Source organism: Apium graveolens, chromosome 4 (genome assembly GCF_009905375.1).
Source record: "Apium graveolens cultivar Ventura chromosome 4, ASM990537v1, whole genome shotgun sequence".
Lineage (NCBI taxonomy): Eukaryota > Viridiplantae > Streptophyta > Magnoliopsida > Apiales > Apiaceae > Apium > Apium graveolens.
The window spans coordinates 191592904-191613579 of NC_133650.1; the positions used below are offsets into that span (position 1 = coordinate 191592904).

General features: G+C 33.9%; 1 protein-coding gene across 1 annotated transcript; it reads left to right on the top strand.

Moving 5' to 3' along the window:
• The first annotated feature begins 18194 nt into the window (after positions 1-18194).
• Positions 18195-19271, top strand: LOC141720509 (small ribosomal subunit protein eS28z/eS28y). The gene is made up of 2 exons (XM_074522949.1): positions 18195-18352; positions 18911-19271. The coding sequence occupies exon 2, from the start codon at positions 18912-18914 to the stop codon at positions 19107-19109; it is 198 nt and encodes a 65-aa protein (XP_074379050.1). The 5' UTR covers positions 18195-18352; position 18911; the 3' UTR covers positions 19110-19271.
• The last annotated feature ends 1405 nt before the right edge of the window (positions 19272-20676 follow it).

Below are 20676 nucleotides of genomic sequence, written 5' to 3' on the forward strand. Positions count from 1 at the left end.
AAAGATCAATAACTGGAATCAAGGTTTAGGGTTCAGTGCTTCAAAGCACTTGCAATATAAAACATAACTATCAGCTATTCACAATATATCTCGAGAAAGTTCAGAACACTTGCCTGATATTAGCTTGCTATACTTCACTAACTTCCAATCACAATCTCCTATTCCTCGAGTACTTTCTTCCCTTTCCTACGCCTTGCCTCTTCTGCTCACATATCATAAGTATCTATCAATACTTAACTCATACGATTCTATTCGGTATACACTTCTATCTACCCTTCATTTTACCCAAATCCGATTAACAAATTGAAAGATACGATCAAAACAGTCATATAACATATACATACGCATTTAACACACTATTCAATGCTCATATAACATATAACACGTAAGATATTTGATTGGAAATACTTTTTAAAGAAGTTTTGATGTTAAAAGGATTTTTCAGATATTTAATATGAATTTTAAAATAATTTTCAGAATTTAAACGGGCCGTTGAACCATTTTTGAAACAATAAACAGGGTTCGGTTGGCCGAATCTAGTTTCAGAATAATTTTATAATAATTTCCGAGCCTTGAAAATAATTTAGAATAATATTTTAAAACTCAAAACTATTTTTCGAAATTTTTAAATCAAAAATAAATAATTAAATCTAATTAAATAATTAATTAAAATCAATTAATAATTAATTAAACCAATTAATCAATTAATTTTTGAATTAATTAACCAATTAATTGATTAATTATTAACTAAAATTAAATAACTAATTAATTCAGATTTATTTTAGAATTAAAAATAATTTTTGGAATTAAAATAATAATTTTTAGATTTTTTAATAATTAAAAATGAATTTTTATAATTTAAATAAATAGGAAATATGATTTTTAAATAATTTATAAACATGAATCCTATTTTTGCAAAGTTTACAAACTACAGGGACTAAACTGTTTCTCTTTCAAAACTACAGGGGCCTGTTTGCAATTTTGCCAGCCCTGCTGTCGACTTCGCCGGAGTGTGGCCGGAGAACATGATTCCGGCCACCTCAGGCCACCACACTCTCGAGAATTAAATTATGGACCACCAGGAACTTATACCAGCAATCAAAACACACAACCTATTCCAGAATTGGCCGGAAAATGGCCGAGAAGTTCGCCGATTTCCGGTGAACTTGTTTGCTTCGATTTGAGCAAACCACGAATCGTTAGTTGTTATAATATACATGAATCGATTGCAAATTCAATAAGGAACACAATACAATCTACAAAATCATCTAATAACCCCTAGAACAGAAACCCCCAAATTTCAATTAAGAACATTCATACGGGCTATAAACCCTAATTTCAAAATTTGAAAATTAAACTCAATTTTTAAACATGTTATTGAACTCCAAATCAGTCATATGACATATCAAAATCATCAGGAAGACAAACTCTACAACATGCAATCATCAAACCATTCAAACAATCATCCGGACAAAAATTCATAATTTTAATCAAAATAATTCAAAAATAAATAAAAATATAGAAAATAAACCTTTATTTCTGCAGTTCTGAAACTTGAAGAAACTGATAGAACACTTCAAAACCTCTGTTTTGGTTACTAGAGCTTCCTGAGCAGATTTCAATAACACCTCCAAATTGTAACTTGATTCTCAGAAAGTTTTATGAATATAAGTATTTTCTCTGAAAAATTCTATAATTACTGTTTGCAAATAATTTTCGGTACGAAATAAAATACGGTAAAGGCTATTTATATTTACGGAAAATTAGTATCCCGTTGGATCATTCCGGATATAAAATAGTACGATTATTTATTAAAACAAATCCAAACGGTACAGGTTTTCGGGATAATTATCCAAATCTATACAATTTATACTACGGTCTTGGTCTCAGCGCCTGGTTACACGTATTATGAGGTGATAATTATAATAGTTTAATAAAAAGATCCCGTTTATCGAAAATACGAGTTTTATTGATTTACCGAAACGAATTTTGTCTCGAAAATATTGCGTCGGGACCTGCACAGGACAAACCGTACGCCGGATCGAAAAAGTCAAAACATAGAAAATGCTCGGAATATTACAATTAGGTTAGGAAGGAGTTTTCGGAAAAGTTTCGGGTTATAAAAACGTAAAAACGGGTGAAGTCGGCTGGTTCCCGATTATATAAAATAGTTTATAAATACTCGGAAAAAGAATTTATAAAATCCATAAATTTCCTATAAAATCATAAATCATCATAAAAATAAATAGGAAGATATGACAATTATCTATATTTTATTTTGGACATATAAAAATTAAAATACTCAATTTATATTATTTTTAAACATCCAAACACATATACCACTTAACAAATAATTCACAGAATAAATACTGAATATGCATAATATTTATTTATTAGCAAAAATAATTACACGATATATCCCAGATATTACATTTCACCTCTTTGGTAAAGCACTATAAGTGACTTTGACTGCTCATCAAGACAATATTAGGAAGATGGTAAGAGAAAAGATGGATGAAACTAGCCCTTCACAAGTTGAGATCAAATCCAAATTTAAAACCTTTGTAGAACATATGGCAAGATTTGATCTAACTGTAATGGATGCAAACATAAAAAATCTAAGGCAATCCTTTGTGGCTCTGCATGAGGTGGTTCAACAACACATTACAAATTCAAATGACATAAGACTCAAGCTGAATCAACTTCATCAAAGCATATATGAGCCTTCAGGTCTTTTGATGGAAGGCATAAAAGAAGCTGTGCAAGCCACTTTTGGCACTTCTCTCACTTCAAGCTCTCAACAACCTATCTCCACATCAACCAACTTGCAGATCTAGGCTCTTCAATCTCAAGTCTCTACCTTACAGTCATCCAATGAGACTCTAACAACTCAAACATCACAACTCACAGCCATGGTTCAAAGTCAACATGATGATACTCAAACCTTGGTGGACTCCCGTAAGCATCTACAAATGCAGAATTCCGTGTCTTTGGGAGCCATCACGGGTGCACTCAACCTTCCACTACCTGCACTTCCAGAAGCTGTGAGTCCTGAAATCCCTACAACTCTTATCCTGCCTGCTAACAAGCCTAAGGGGGAGATTGAGGCTAGACTACTAAGATCATCCCAAACATCTACATTTGTTCAAGCTGCTAATAAAGGCAAATCTCAAGAAGTTGATGTTAGAATGGAGAGGCTTATAAAAGCAGTTGAGGGACCTAGTCTGAGCAAGGAATTTGAAGATTTGCTAAAGGTTCTCAGGGCTTTATTCAACAACAACTTTATCACCTACAAGAGGGCTTTGAACAAGACCATAAATTTTATAAGGGTGATTTTGGTAACCAAAGGTAATTTTCAGGAAGAGAGTTGTGATAAACATCAATGACTCAGGCGTAGACAGATGCATGCAGGTGTCCCTTAATTTTCTTACATCAAGAAAGGCATCTGAATTGGATATCTTCATTGAAAAAGTCAACAGAGTAATCAGTGAAGACACTCTCTTGCTTAAGGAATTACAAAAAGCTCAAGAAGCTGCTTTTCCAGAAGCGTATCTCCATCCAAGCAAGGGAGTTTCATACATTTGTCCAAACACCAAGGAACTCAAAACTTTCTTGTTTCCAGACATTATGTCATGGCACACAAAAAGCTTATAATGACTTTGGAAACTGGATTGAAGACCAAAAAGAACAAGACTGATGAAGATATAGAGATGATAAGGATTTTGGGGAGATACTTAAGAGATCATGAAATCAATTGCCTAACACACAATTCAATAAGGATAACTTGGATGATGATGAGTAAAAGAAAGATGATCAAAAACCTTCTGGCTCAAATCCAAGTCAATCCTCCAAGGCAACTGGCAGCAAGGAAGATGAGAAGAAAAAAGATGCCAAGAAAAAGGGAAATGATGAGAAGAAGGGTGATGAGAGAAGGATAAAGAAGAAGGAGGATTATTCAAGAACCAAGAAAAATTTCCATTCAATCCAAATCCAACTTGCTTAAACCACTAAACCTACAAGCTCAACCATTCAACTATCTTTGACCTCTAAGTCCAAATTCTTGTACAAGCCAATTGCAAATACTCTGCTCAAGATACCAATCACTTCTATCCAATCTACCTTGAAGAAAATCACATACCTATCCTCATTTAAGCCACCAATCAAAACTCATTACAAATCTGTTGGAAGAAAACCAAAGAAATTGCAAGTTACTGAAAGGGCTATCTGGAACTCTTATGATCAATCTGATTTTCTGCCACTAAATTGGTGCATCACAGATGAAGAGTACTTTCAATAGTTAGCTGAAGAAATGGTCAAAATCTGGGTTGTAACCTACACAGAATTCAAAATATATTATCAGGATGGTACCTTTACTCTACTTGGAAGCAATCTAATGGTCATACTTTCAACCACATAATTTAAAAGAGTAATCATCTTGATAAGGATAAAGACACTATTACAAGGGCTTGGAAGGCTGTATTATGTGTATAGGTGAGAGAAAGGGATGAAAAAAATGCAAGAGAAAAGGCTGAAAAGGAAGAAAAAGATAGAAAATATGCAGAAGAACTTGCAAGAATTGAATAAAGATCAAATGAGCTAAATGCAAAAGGGATGAGCAGACTTTCTAAGGATGGACACTTTCTAAATATAAAAGCTGGCAGATTTTTATGATTCAAAGCTCGTTACCTGAATATTTATTCATTAGATGAGTGTCTCAAGCTTGTGGAAGAGCTAAGAGGTACTAAAATCATAGAAGAACTTCAAGTGCTAGTAAATCTCAAGGACCATATTAGAAAGGAGCCAGGCTATGAGGATTTCATGTAATGAATATACCATCAAACTCTTGTAATCATTCAATGTATAAAAGTTGTACTTGTATTTCTATCAATTTTTATGTAATCTTTATTGTTTCATTGAAACTTGGGGTTAGTCTTGTTACCATGCATGAATTTGTGATAAGCAATTTTCTCACAAATTGGGGGAGATTATTGTGCAAGACATGCATGTACTATAACAAGACTAAGTCAAATTGACTATCCTAATAATTAGTTGTGTGATTATCTAAAGTTGTATTTTGTACTATATTACTTGAGTATGTAAAAATGTCAAAGATTAGACTGAAGTATTTTTCTGTAAACAGTCTCAAGCCTAAGAATAAGCTATGGAAGAAGATCAAGAAGATCATGCCTCATAGAAATTGTGAAGAAGCTTGGAGTTGAATAAATTTGTTTTAATAAAAATGTTCTACATCAAGATATCTACAAGTCACAGATCAAGTCATATAGAGAAGTCATTCGAGAACTCTAGAATGACTTATCGAGAAGTCCAAACAGCTTATAGAGAAGTCTCAGACATATCGATAAGCCAAATGAAGATATGAAGATTTGAGATATCGGCAAGTCAAATTGTCATTAGAGATCTTAGAGATACCTACAAGTCCAAATGTATATAGAGATCTTCGAGATATCGACAAGTCATTTCTACATTAGAGAACTCAGAGATATCGACAAGTCAAAATGAAGATATAAAGATTGGAGATATGACAAGTCAATTTTTTCATTAGAGATCGCATGGATATCGATAAGTCAAAATGCTTATAAAGATCTCAGAGATATCGAAAAGTCATTTCCACATGCAGAAAAATTGGAGACCTCGACAAGCCAAGTTCACTTATAGAGAACTCAGAGACCTCGACAAGTCAAAGACACTTATAGAGAACTCAGAGATCTCGATAAGCCATTATACTTATCGAGATGTCAGAGCTCTATAGATCAAACTGGAGATCTTGATATGAACCTCAAAGTACATAATGCAGACAAGTTAAATATTCAGGATTATCAATCAACAAACGATCTAATCAGTTAGATTGAAAAGTCTACAAAAGCAGCTTGAAGAGTACAAGATCAAAGGCCAAGATTAACTGACAAAGGAAAATCACAGATCTATAAGATATGCATGGATTCACTAATCCAGAAATGGAAAACTTTAGAGATAACTTAAAGTAGGGTTTAGTACATCTTATTACATGTTGTGTAAACCTGTGTTTACTAATCTATAAAGTAAATACTGCTCATTTGCTTTTAAACAGATCTAGTTTTTCTTTTAACTCTCTCAAGGAAGAAGTTGATTTCTTTACTTACAAAGAACCCAGGATTTGTAGCAAAACACTAGCTTGATTTTAATACAAAATTAAGTGAGTTTTTGAAATATTGTGTGCACTGTTTTACTTCAATTATCATAACATCACTGCATTTCTAACCTGCTTTGATAACCAAGCAACAAACATTCAAAAAGCCTTAAAAATATCCAAAACACATTCACCCCTGTGTTGTATTCATTACCTAACAAACTCAGAATATGTGGGAAAATTTGACTCTAAGGTTTTTGAAACAATTTTTATGGGATATTCATTGGAGAGAACTGTCTATAAAGTCTATGTGCTTGAACAAAAGAAAATTATGAAAAGCACAGATGTAACTTTTGATGATGACAAGTGTCCAGGCTTGGAATGCCTTGATGAAAATGAAGCCGAGGCCCTGAAATTTGAAAATCTCAACATTGATAGTGATTCTGAGGATGAAGTTGAAGTCAACACAAATCACTGAATGGATGAAGAGTCAACTGAACAAGTGAATTATGAGAATGGAAGCTAATCTCAATCATCTGAATTTGATAGCATAAACCCAGGAGGAGAAAGAGGAGAAAGTTCTACAAGTCATGCCAATAATGAAGAAAATGCAGAAATTCAAGTCAACAAACTCACACCAGTAAATGGGATAGGAGTCACACAAGGGAAGCAATTATTGGTGATCCCACTATTGGAGTGAGGACTAGAAGTGCAACTGTGAATGAATGTTTTCATGCATATTTTCTTTCATAAATTGAGCCTAAGAAAACTGAGGAAGCCCTACTTGATCCTGATTGGATATCTGCTATGCAAGAGGAGCTAAATCAGTTTGAGAGAAATAAAGTTTGGGAGTTGAAACCTGCACCAAAGAATAGAAGTGTAATTGGAACAAAGTGGGTGTTTAGGATCAAATGGATGAAAATGGGATTGTCTTTGGAAACAAAACAAGGTCGGTTGCAAAAGGCTACTCACAGGAGGAAGGAATTGACTATGATAAAACTTTTGCTCCAGTTTCAAGACTTGAAGCAATAAGAATCTTTCTTGCATTTGCTGCACACTCATATTTTTAGGTGTATCAAATGGATGTAAAAAGTGTATTCCTTAATGGTGAGTTGGAGGAAGAAGTTTATGTGCAACAATCACCTGACTTTGAAGATCTAAAATTTCCAAACTTTGTGTACAAACTATTCAAGGCTCTATATGGATTAAAGCAAGCACCTAGAGCATGGTATGACACACTGTCAGAATTTTTTCTTAAACATGGATTCACTAGAGGAATTATAGACAAGACTATATTCTACAAGCAGCATGGTGGTGATATGATCCTAGTTCAGATCTATGTGGATGATATCATTTTTGGTTCTACTAATGAAATTCTATGTCAAAGATACTCAAAGCTCATACAGAGTGAATATGAAATGAGTATGATGGGAGAGTTGAGTCACTTTCTTGGACTTCAAGTCAATCAAAGAAGTGATGAAATCTTCATCAGCCAAACCAAGTATGTCAAAAATATATTGAAGAAGTTTGGTATGGTTGATTGTTCACCTGCATCTACACCTATATCTACAACTACAAAGTTGGATGAAAATAAGAAAGGAAAAAGTGTAGACATTTCAGGTTACAGAGGAATGATTGGGTCTTTGCTGTATTTGACTGCCAATAGACCAGATATTATATTTGCAACATGTCTGTTTGCAAGATTTCAAACCAGTACAAGGAAATCACATTTGATGGATATGAAGAGAATTTTTAAATACTTAAAGGGGACTTTAAACTTGGGATTATGGTATCCCAAGGGAACATGATTTGAAGCTATTGGATACACAAATGCAAATTTTGCTGGATGCAGGGTTGACAGAAAGAGCACTAGTGGAAGCTGTCGGTTTCTTGGACAAAGACTTTTATCCTGGTATAGGAAGAGACACCAATTTGTGGCAACTTCCACAACTGAGGATGAATATATAGCTGCTGGAAGTTGCTGTGCTCAAGTGCTTTGAATTAGAAACCAGCTAATGGATTATGGCCTAGTGTTACATAAAATTCCAATTACTAGTGCTATATCTATTGTGGCTAATCTAATTAATCATTCTAGAATAAATCACATTGATGTAAGGTACCATTTTATTAGAGAACATGTTGCAAATAATACCATTGAGCTAATTTTTATTTCAACAGAAAAACAGTTAGCTGACATTTTTACTAAGCCTTTGGATGAAGCAACTTTTACTAGACTTGTAGGTGAAATTGGAATGCTAAATTCTTAATCCTAACGGCAATAACTCAAATATTTTACAGCAGATTGATTTCTAATAAATCAAAATTCATTTGATTTAATTAGAAATTAACTAAAATATGAGTTATAAATATTTCTGAAATCTTTGTATATTTACTTTTCAAAATTACAAAATTTAGCTTGGAATATTTCAGTACTATGAAAACTGTCTAAATGTTAATTCATATTTTTAATATGTGAAATTAGCACAAGACAAAATTAAAAATTAAAAATATATATATATAGAGAACTAAGTTCTCGATAAGTCTAATTGACTTCTCGACTAGCCATTTTAAGAGTTCTCGAGTGAGTTGTCGATAAGTCATTCTTCTGACTTCTCGAAGGACTTCTCGACAAGCTTTATCATGACTTATCAATAAGTCATTGTAGAGTTCTCTATAAATGTTAACTCACAGAGTTCTCTACAAGTATAATTCTTAGACTTATCCACAACTTAAAACAGAGATAATTTAATTTAATAAATTATTTTGGTAAAATACTTTTGATAAATCACTCTGATTTTAATTTGGTTTATTCAAATAAATATTAAAAAAACTCAGGCCATTAAGGACAAACTGGGTATTTATTTAACATCTCGACAAGTCATTTTCTAGTTCTCGTTAAGAGTCAGGAAAATGACATATCGATATGTATTTGTTCTCAATATGACTTCTCAATAAGCAAATCCTAAACATCTATTTTTAGTTCTCTATAAGTCATTTACCTTTTACTATAAATACCCAGACATCTCGACATACATATCCTTACGCCTTCGAGATCACTAAGTGACCTAATTTTTCCAAATCCAAACCGTTTTCTCATTTCAAGCTCTTTCTCTCTAATTTTTCTTACCCACTCTAATTCAAACTATTGCAATGGCATCCCACACAGTTACACCTTTCATCCCAAAGGAGGGCACCAATTATCTTGCTTTTACTGATGCAAATCAAGCTCCTGACAGTTTCAAGAGCTTTGTGAAGTTTCTTTCTGAAAATTACTTTGCAAGTGCTCTAACTGCAAATCCAGTGCTGTACTTGGATATTCTCAGGGATTTTCAGAACACAGGTATGGTGAGGACTGTAATACATGAAAACCAAGTTGTATCTATTGTGGTTAACTATTCCATTAAAGCCCAACAAGTGGAATTTTCTGAAGATGATGTCAATGTAGCTTTGAGCATCCCAACTGAAAATTTGGTGGACGTTCCAACACAGGATGAGCTAGCTGAGTTCATGGACTTCATTAACTATAGTGAAAGAATCAACCTGGCTAGCCTGAACAAGAAGTACCTCAGGAGGGAATGGTCTTTCTTGTTTGACTCTAGGAGCATCCTCTCAAGAAGGTGTCTCTATTGAAAAGAGCACTCTCCCTAGTGCACTATGTAAAGAGTCTGCACCAACACTTGAACAAATTCAAGTGTATGAAAGAAGAAATAAGGATGGTACACATAAAGAAAGCACATCTTTTGAAGCTCCCCCATCTATTCAGAGGGAGCTGCCAACACTCAATTCTGAAATTCAAAATCTAATCTCTCAAATTTCTTCTTCATTTAATCAAACACTTGAATCTAATTCTCAAGTTTTGCCAACATTATGTGACATAGTTCATGAAACTGTGCTCATCACCCAGGACCCAAATTTAGTTGGTGAGAGACTATATGATGGGGTAGACCTTGATGACACCAACACAAATACAGGGGTTTCAATAGTTTTTACTGAAGACCTTGTGATAGTTTCAAATGCATCTTCATGTGCAAATCAACCTTCATAGGTTGTAAGGTTTGAGGGTAATACTCTTGAGGGGGAGCTATCTAAATTCTCTCCAATTCAATAGGAGGTTCCTCTTGCAGGAACAACTCCCCTCAAAATTCTAGCTGAAATTGCACTCACAATTGAAGCTAGGAGTTCAATTTCCAATGATCCTGCTATGGGGGAGGCAAGTACATCACATTCAAGTGACAGTACTTTGAAAGAATTACAAGGGTTTGAGGCTAGAGTACATGACAGTAACCTAGTCAACTCGCCTCTAATTCTAATGGAGGTTCCCACCCCAAGTGGAGAACAATAAACTGTCATAACCATAGTTCAACCTGCGAGTCAAACTGTGACATCTGTCGCAGATGGTTCTATTGAGTCTCTACCCTCCACTTCAAACCCAACAGAACAACCATCCACCTCTAACCCTTCTCAACCACAACCTCATTTGATCTCACAATGTTTACAGGAGGCAGAAGCTCAACCAACAACTATCAATGATCTTTTAATTGATCAATTATCTGTACTTGCTCAAATTTCACAACAAGCTTCTCACCTCAGACATGTCTAACCAAGATTACCAAGCTATCATGCTTTCCTATCAGACAGAGGTTCAAGAACAGCAGACCAAAATTGTAAATGAAGCTGAACAAGATGGCAATTGTGATGCTTGGCTGGACAAAGACTTTAGTTTGGAAATGGATCCAGTGTTAGCAAGGTTCAAGGAGGAGTGCTTGACCATTCTTGAGAGTAATTCCAAATCCTTAACTCCACAAGAAGTCTACGATACAGTCATTGAGGTCTACGAAGCTCAACTTAAAGCTTTTCACCTCTTTGATAAAGCTCTAAAACTGCAATTGACTGATCATCAAGACAGAAAAAGGAAACTGGTCAAGGAAAAGCTAGATGAGATCATTCCTTCTCAGGTGGAAATCAATCAAAAATTCTCTAGATTTACTGATCAAATGGTCAAGTTTGATTTATCATATATAGACAAGAGCATTAAGAATCTCAGGGAGTCATTTATAGCTCTTCATGAAGTTGTCCAACAACAAATCACCAATACTAATAACATCAGGGTCAAACTGGATCAACTCCATCAGGCTAGATATGAGTCATCTGCTTTTTTGATAGAAGGAATCAAGGAAGCTGTACAAGCTATATTTGGAACTTCTCTATCTTCAAGCTCTCAACAACCACTGTTAACATCAACCAACTTGCAAATTCAAGCTCTCCAATCTCAGGTCTCCACTTTGCAGTCAGCCAATTAGTCACTGACAACTCAAGTATCATAACAGCTATGGTCCAAAGTCAATGGGCTGATATTCAAACCTTGATGGACTCCCATAAGCATCTATAAATGCAAAATTCAGTCTCATTGGGAGCCATCATAGGAGCACTCAACATTCCTTTGCATGCACTTCCAGAAGCTGTTAGGCCTGAAATCCCTACACTTCACATCTTGCTTGTCAACAAGAATAAGGGGGAGATTGAGGCTAGGTTATTAAGATCATATGTCCATGCTGCTCAAGCTGTTCAAAAAGGCAAATCCAAGGAAGTTGATGTTGGAATGGAGAGGCTTATAAAAGCAGCTGAGGGACCTAGTCTAAGTAGAGAATTTGATGAATTGCTAAAGGCTCTCAGGGCTTCTCTCAATAACAACTTTTCACATGCAAAAAGGCCTTGGAAAAAACAGTCAACTTTCTAAGGGTGATCATGGTAATTGTAGATGGATTTCAAGAAAGGAGAATAGTTATCAACATTAATGACTCTGGGGTAGATATGTGTATACAGGTGTCCCTTAACTATCTCATAAAAAGAAGGGCATCTGAATTGGACATTCTGATAAATTAAGTCAACAGAGTGATTCAAGAAGACACTCCTTTGTTAAATAAATTGAAGAAGGCTCAAGTAGCTACTTTTCCAGAAGCATATTTACAACCAAGAAAGGGAGTGGTATACATCTGTCCAACCACCAAATATTACAAACATTTCCAGATTCCTAAGAAATGTGTAATGGCAAACAAAAAGCTGATTATGACTTTGAAGACAGACTTGAAGACAAAGCAGTACAAGACTGTTGAAGATGAAGACATGATCAAGCTGCTGGGGAGATATCTAAAAAATGCTGAAACCAATTTGCCCAAAACTCAAATCAATACTAATTGTGACTTGGATGATGATGAGCAGAAGAAAGATGATCAAAAACCTTCTGGCTCAAATCCAAGTCAGCCTTCTAAGTCAACTGGAAGCAAAGAAGATGACAAGAAAAGAGATGCTAAGAAGAAGGGAAATAATGAGAAGAAGGGTGATGAAAGAAGAAGAAAAAAGAAGGAGGATTGTTCATGAACAAAGAAAAATGTCCAGTCAATTCAAATCCAACATGCTCAAGCCATTAAACCTACTATCTCAAATATTCAACTATCTTTAACCACTAAGCCTAAGTTTTTGTACAAGCCAACTGCAAACACCCTACTCAAAATACCAATCACATCTAGCCAATCCACCTTGAAGAAAATCACTAACCTATCTTCATTCAAGCCACCAATCAAAACTCATTACAAGACTGTTGGGAGAAAACCAAAGAAATTGCAAGTTACTGAGAGGGCAATCTGGAATTGTTTTGATCAAACTGATTTTCTGCCACTAAATTGGTGCATTACAGGACTACTTTCAACAATTAGCTAAAGAAATAGTCAAAGTCTGGGTTATATCCTACACAAAAGTCAGAATATATTACCAGGATGACACCTTTACTCTACTTGGCAATAACTTAATGGATACACTTTCAACCACAAAATTCAAAAGAGTGATTAGCTTGATGAAGGATAAGGACACAATAACAAGGGCTTGGAAGGCAGTGTTGTGTGTATGGGTGAGAGAAAGGAATGAAAGAAATGCAAAAGCAAAGGTTAAAAAGGAAGAAAAAGATAGAAAGTATGCATAAGAAACTGCAAGACTTGAACAAAGATCAAATGAGCTCAAGGCAAAGGGGTTGAGCAGATTTTCTAAGGAATGACACTTTCCGAATATAAAGGTTGGCAGATTTTCAAGATTCAGAGCTGGTTACTTGAATGATTATTCATTGAATGAGTGACTCAACCTTGTGGAAGCTCTAAGTGGGACTGAAATCATAGAGGAACTTTCAAGTGCTAGTAAATCCTAAAGACCTTTTAGAAAGGAGCCAGGCTATGAAGATTTCATGTAATAAATGTACTTATCAAACTCATGTAATCACTCAATGTATAAAAGTTGTACTTGTATTTCTGTCAATTTTTACGTAATCTCTTAATTGTATTATTGTAACTTGGGGTTAGTCTTGTTACCAGGAATGAATTTGTGATAAGCAATCTTTTCATAAATTGGGGGAGATTGTTGTGCAAGACATGCCTGTATCATAACAAGACTAAGTCAAATTGACAGCCCTAAGAATTAGTTGTATGATAATCTAAATTTGTATTTTATATTGTATTACTTGAGTCTGTAAAAGTATGAATGAATAGACTGGAGTATTTTTCTGTAAACAGTCTCAAGCCTAAGAATAAACTCAAAGAAGATCAAGAAGATCATGCCTCAGAGAAATTGTGAAGAAGCTTGGAGTTGAATAAATCTCTTTTAGGAAAAATATTCTAAGTCAAGATATCTATAAGTCACAGATCAAGGCATATAGAGAAGTCATTCGAGAACTCCAAAATGACTTATTGAGAAGTCCAAAATTGCTTATAAAGAAGTCTTAGAGATATCGACAAGCAAAATGAAGACATGAAGATTGGAGATATCGATAAATCAAACTATCATTTGAGATCTCAGAGATATATACAAGTCAAAATGTATATAGAGATCTCTGAGATATCGATAAGTCATTGCTACATGCAGAAATTTGGAGACCTCAACAAGCCAAGTTCACTTATAGAAAACTTAGATATCTCGAAAAGTCAAAGACACTTAAAGAGAACTCAGAGATCTCGATAAGCCATTATACTTATCGAGATGACAATTCTCTATAGATCAAACTGGAGATCTCAATATAAACCTCAAGTACAGAATGCAGAAAAGTTAAAGATTCAAGATTATCAATCAACAAACGATCTAATCACTTAGATTGAAAAGTCTACAAAAGCAGCTTGAAGAGTGCAAGATCAAAGGCCAAGATTAACTGACAAAGGAAAGTCACAGATCTGCAGGATATGCAAGGATTCACTAAGCCAGAAATGGAAAGCTTTAGACATAACTTAAAGTAGGGTTTAGTACATCTTATTGCATGATATGTAAATCTGTGTTTACTAATCTATAAAGTCAACACCGATCCTTTGCTTTTAATAGTATAAAACATATCTAGTTTTTTCTTGTAACTCTCTCAAGTAAAAAGCTGAGTTCTTTACTTACAAAGAAACCAGGATTTGTAGCAAAACACTAGCTTGATTTTAATACAAAATTAAGTGAGTCTTAAAATATTATGTGAACTGTTTTATTTCAGCTAACATAACATTACTGCATTTCTAATATGCTTTGTTAACCAAGTAACAAACGTTCAAAAAACCTTAAAAATATCCAAAACACATTCATCCCCTCCGTATTGTATTAATAACCTAACAATTAAGGCATTTGAAGACTAATAAGTCAATCATAGAATTGTTTTAAAAAGAGGTGTGTATCACCAGAAAACTACTTTTGAATAAATATATATCCTTATATGGATTAATATAAATTCTCTAACAGTCTTTTCAAACTGTTGATTATTATGGCTGAACATTATTACTCACTCTTGCTTTCTTTTAAATGTCACAACACAACGGATAACTAGTATGCCAGTGTGGGACTTAGTCACTTGTAGTCATGGGGAGAAACCCTTGCAGCTTCGTCTCATGTGGGCAAGAGTATTCTTATAGGTATACGATATCAATAGTAATTATTGTAACTTCATGTAGAGATTACAAATAATTGTTTGAGTTCCTGTAAAGTATATTTGAGTTGTAATAATAGATGATACTTGTTCTACATCATTCCCAAGGCTATAACTTGTGAGTGTGTGAGATTGGGGTTTTGTGATATGGAATTATTGGATTATTGAGTTAATACAGGTTATACATGATTGAAGGATTGCGTGACGACCCAGATTCCTGACCCCGAATTTGGGGGCGTTACAGAGGAATGAAAGGCATGCTAGAGAAAAGGTTGAGAGGGAAGCAAATGAGATGAAATATGCCAAGGAAATTGAGATGTTTGAGCAAAGGTCTGATGAGCTAAAGGCTAAAGGGTTGAGCAGAGTTTCTCCAAATTGTGTGTTTATGTATGTCAAGACTCATAAATTATCAAGGTACATAATACAACATCTTGACAGTTACTCCCTAAGTGAATGGCTCAAACTGATAAAAGCTCTAAGAGGAACTGAAATTATTGAAGAATTTGAGTGTCTTCTCAGACTCAAATATTTGATTAGAGAATAGTCAGGTTATGTAAAATTTAGATGATCATATAAACTCAACTCTGTATGTAACTACAAGAATGTATAAAATTTGTACTTTGTAAATTTGTTAGTTTTATTTTTAATTTTAGCTTGGGGTTAGTCTTGTTATCAGACATGAATTTGTGACAAGTGATCTTCTCAAAAATTGGGGGAGATTGTTGTGCAAGACATGCATGTACATAACAAGACTAAGTCACCTTGATAATCCTAAGAATAAGTTGTATGATAATCATATTATATTCTGTAATTGTATTTCTTGAGTCTGTAAAAATATTAAGTAGATTAGACTAGAGGATTTTTCTATAAACAACCATCAAGCTAAGGAATAAACTCTGGAAGAAGATCAATCCTGATCATGCTTCAGAGAGAAGTGTAGAAGCTTGGAATTGAATACTATTGTTCTAGGAAAAATGTTCTAAGTCAGATATCGACAAGTCACAGATCAAGAAATATAGAGAAGTATGCCGGGAAGTCTAAAATGGTTTGTAGAGAAGCCCCAAGAGATATTGACAAGTCAAATTCTACATGTAGTGAAATGGAGATATCGACAAGTCAAAAACTTATGTAGAGAACTGAAGATATCGACAAGTCAAAAGCTCATGTAGAGAACTGAAGATATCGATAAGCCAAAAAACTTATGTAGAGAACTGGAGATATCGACAAGTCAAAAGCATATGTAGAGAACTGAAGATAGCGACAAGTCAAGAAACTTATAGAGAACTGGAGATATCGATAAATCAAAAACCTATGTAGAGAACTGAAGATATCGATAAGTCATTTTACCTATCGATATGTGACAATTCTACATAATAAAAGAGATCTCGACTAACAACTTCAAAATTCAGAATACAAACAACTTGAATATCGAAGATTATCAATCAACAAACAATTTATCACTGAGTTGGAAAGCCTACAAATGCAGTTTGAAGAATACAATATCAAGGGTCGAGATGAACTGGACAAAGGAGGATCACATACCTAGCAGATTCTGCACATATATGCAACACTAGAAATAGAAACAGACAAAGGAGGTTTATAAAATGTGTTAGTATAATTTAGTGCAAGTTTTGTAAACCGTGTATGTTGATCTATAAAACATGTCACATGTCCTTTATTTAGAAGTAACAAACAGATCATGAAAATTATGTAATTCTCTCAAGAGAATTAACCGAGTTCTTAATTTCAAGAACACAGATTTGTAGCAAGACAAATTTGATTTAATACAAAACAAGTGAGTTTTTGATAAAATTCTTTTGTATTTACATTAGTCTTTTATCACTACAATTTCATCTAGCTGTTTAGTTCCACAAGCCACAAACACTCACAGTTAAACCAAGAAAACACATTCACCCCATTTGTGTTGCACTTCATACCTAACATGCTTTTTTCTAGGTCGTGAGGTTTTAAGTATAATGATTTATCATCACATAGTGTATTCAGTTTTGTTGAGCGTAGTGAGATTTTATTCCCATTCTTCAACTTTTTCATTAAGAGATTATCTTAAACTTTTCTGGGAAATCAAGGGCAAAAAGTTAAATCTCTTTAAGGATTATTTTTTGGATGAGAGGAAGTAAGTATTATTATTTCAGTATTACTGTACACACTAATTTCCAGCATAATGTTCACTGCTTTGCCCTCTGGTATATTACTTTGTAATACAACAATGTTACTGCTATAATATTATGTCTAATTTATATTTTACCGCATATTAAAAATGGGCGGAGGATAACATGAATTAGATGTATGAGTCACACCTAACCAAAATGCCCCTTTTGCACCAACATTTTGATAAAAAGAATAATCTTTATTGTTTTTAAGGTCCTTTGGAGCACAAAATTTACAATAGTAGATTAAGGGGACTCACCGCCGTATGAAATTTAGTCTATGTAATTTTAGAAAGTACGCATATATACATGAAAATTTCATTTTTAGAGAGAGTACTTTATAACATGTTATTAGTTTTTATAGATTAATAAAAACTGTTATTTATGTTGTATGTTAATTTCAATTTAATTGTTTTACACTGTATTCGACTCCCCTTCTCAAGTGAATTAAGGCCTAACATGCTCACCCATAAACTTGAGTATTTATGGGATATGATACGGTCCCCAACTAGGAATTGGTCTCTCCTATCCATGAGGATAAAACACTAAAAAGTAGAGTTAAAATGACCTTTTTTTGAAAAAAATTCCAATTTTGAAAAGAATTTTTAAAAAATACAATAATTTTTTTAATTTTTGCAAAATTACCATTTTTTTTAATTTTTTTCTGCAAAAATACAATTTTTCCAAAATTCGATGCAATTTTGACAGGTTTATACAATTTCATGCAAATTAATGCAATCTTGAATGTAACCGAAACCAATCTCGAGTGCAAAGAAAAAACTTGATGCAGTTAATTTCATATCTGGTTAATTTGGTTACACGATATTTTTACAGTTATTTTTAAAAAATAGTAAAATCGTAAAAATACTGGGAAGAAATAGAAAATTTAGTAATTTAAAATTTAAAATAGGCCGGGAGTTTTAATTGAGCACACCAAAGTTGGGACAAAAAGCCCAGTATCAGCAAAGCCCAATCACGTAAAAGGAAAACGAGACAGTCGTGTACATAAATATTTAAACACAACCTATTACCTATATTAGGGTTTAATAATCGCTTGAGGCTATCTTCCCTTCCCTATGCTCTTACAGCGCCGCAACAACACATTTAATCTCAAAATCATCTCAGGTATTCTCTCGAATACACACTTACTTACATGTATATATCTTTATTTTTGGATTCGTTATATAATTTGTTTTTAATTAATATATTTATAGTTGGACGAATTAATGTATGTATAATTGATGTTGTGGTTGTGTTATGGACATGTTTCTTTTGGATTTTCAAAATTTGAGAACCCTTGTTTTTGGTTGTCGAGATTACTATATTTTTAGGCTTTGATTTTGTATTTTTGAAATGTTGGTGATCTTTTGTTGCTGATTAAACTGATTGGAGGGTTTTTAGGCTGTCCCCTATGCAAAATTAGTAATCTAGTATATGGGTTTTGTTTCCGTGATATCCAAGTCGAGATTGTTTTATTAGGTCTTCGTTGATAATGTAATAGGTTTATGGTTTGATTTTGGTTGATGGATTGTTAGCATTAGGAGGAATCAATATATACTATGTGTATTGAAAATTAAATCACTAATGTCAGTGTATTTTTTTGATTTAAATTAGTGTGTTAAGGAAATTTTGGACAAAATATATTTGGTTTTGATTCATTGGGTATTGCTTTGTTGTGTGCAGAATGGACACTCAGCTTAAGCATGCTGTTGTTGTGAAAGTTATGGGCCGTACTGGATCCAGGGGTCAGGTGACCCAAGTGAGAGTCAAGTTTCTCGAAGACCAGACTCGTTACATCATGAGAAATGTCAAGGGCCCAGTTAGGGAGGGTGATATCCTTACCTTGCTAGAGTCTGAGAGGGAGGCAAGAAGACTTCGATGAAGAGTCTTTGTGTGTTTACTTCTCTATGTTAAACTGCAGGGATCTGCAATTGTTTTCAAAACTATTTGGTTATTGTATGAGTTGATTGAACACATCGAAAGTGCTTTAGTGTTTCTGAATATTCAGTTATGTTGTTTTCAGTTTGAATTTTTGGTTTCCTTATTCTTGGGGAATGTCTTCGGTGGTAATGCTTGACATGACATTTTAATCTTTTGTGTCTTCTTTTGAGCTAATTATGACAGTGTAGTGTTGCATGTTATTTATATTCTCATGTATGGTTCTGAAGAACGGTCTTAGTCTTACAAATAGCAAACTCTTTCTTTTGATGATACCTATATTGGAGAAGATCTTAACTTATTAGTTATATGGGGATTGGACAAGATATAAGATGTTGCTTGCTCGACTGGAAGGAAGCTGAATGACGAGTCTAAGAAACTTTTAATGCCGGAGCCTAAGAAAGTTTTTGGAAGAAGTTAAAACTATTAATCTTATCAATGTCCCTGTAGAATGGTCTACTTGGTGCTTCCTGCGCATGACTAGAAATTTTAGACCTTGCATTTGGCAATTTAATCTTTGTGGTTGTAGCTTTTGAGCAAGTAACCTCAAGGGTCATTAGTTCGATCTCTTAGCCTCAAGGATCATTAGGTTGACATCATATCTATTGAAAATATCTTGTTTTGGACATTGTTGTGTCTTCACATCAGTTGTGTGTTACTGTGCATCGTGTTATGTTGCATATACATACATACATATAAACTGCCTCTAGAAGCATCACTATTCAGAAAGAAGTTACTGATCTATCTTCTCTAGAATGCAAGAAAACTAGGTTTGACATTTCAGTTTAGTTCTTTTTATAAGGGTATTAAGTTTAAGGGATTCGGTCTAGAGAGTAACATACATACATACATATAAACTGCATCTAGAAGCATCACTATTCAGAAAGAAGTTACTGTTCTATCTTCTCTAAAATGCAAGAAAACTAGGTTTGACATTTCAGTTTAGTTCTTTTTATCAGGGGATTAAGTTTAAGGGATTCGGTCTGGAGAGTAACATACATACATACATATAAACCGCATCTAGAAGCATCACTATTCAGAAAGAAGTTACTGATCTATCTTCTCTAGAATGCAAGAAAACTAGGTTTGACATTTCAGTTTAGTTCTTTTTATCAGGGGATTAAGTTTAAGGGATTCGGTCTGGAGAGTAACATACATACATACATATAAACTGCATCTAGAAGCATCACTATTCAGAAAGAAGTTACTGATCTATCTTCTCTAGAATGCAAGAAAACTAGGTTTGACATTTCAGTTTAGTTCTTTTTATCAGGGGATTAAGTTTAAGGGATTCGGTCTGGAGAGTAACTTACATACATACATACATACATATAAACTGCATCTAGAAGCATCACTATTCAGAAAGAAGTTACTGATCTATCTTCTCTAAAATGCAAGAAAACTAGGTTTGACATTTCAGTTTAGTTCTTTTTATCAGGGGATTAAGTTTAAGGGATTCGGTCTGGAGAGTAACATACATACATACATACATATAAACTGCATCTAGAAGC

Excerpts from the sequence above, each read along its gene's own strand:
- LOC141720509 (XM_074522949.1), top strand. The coding sequence starts at position 18,912 with ATGGACACTCAGCTTAAGCATGCTGTTGTTGTGAAAGTTATGGGCCGT.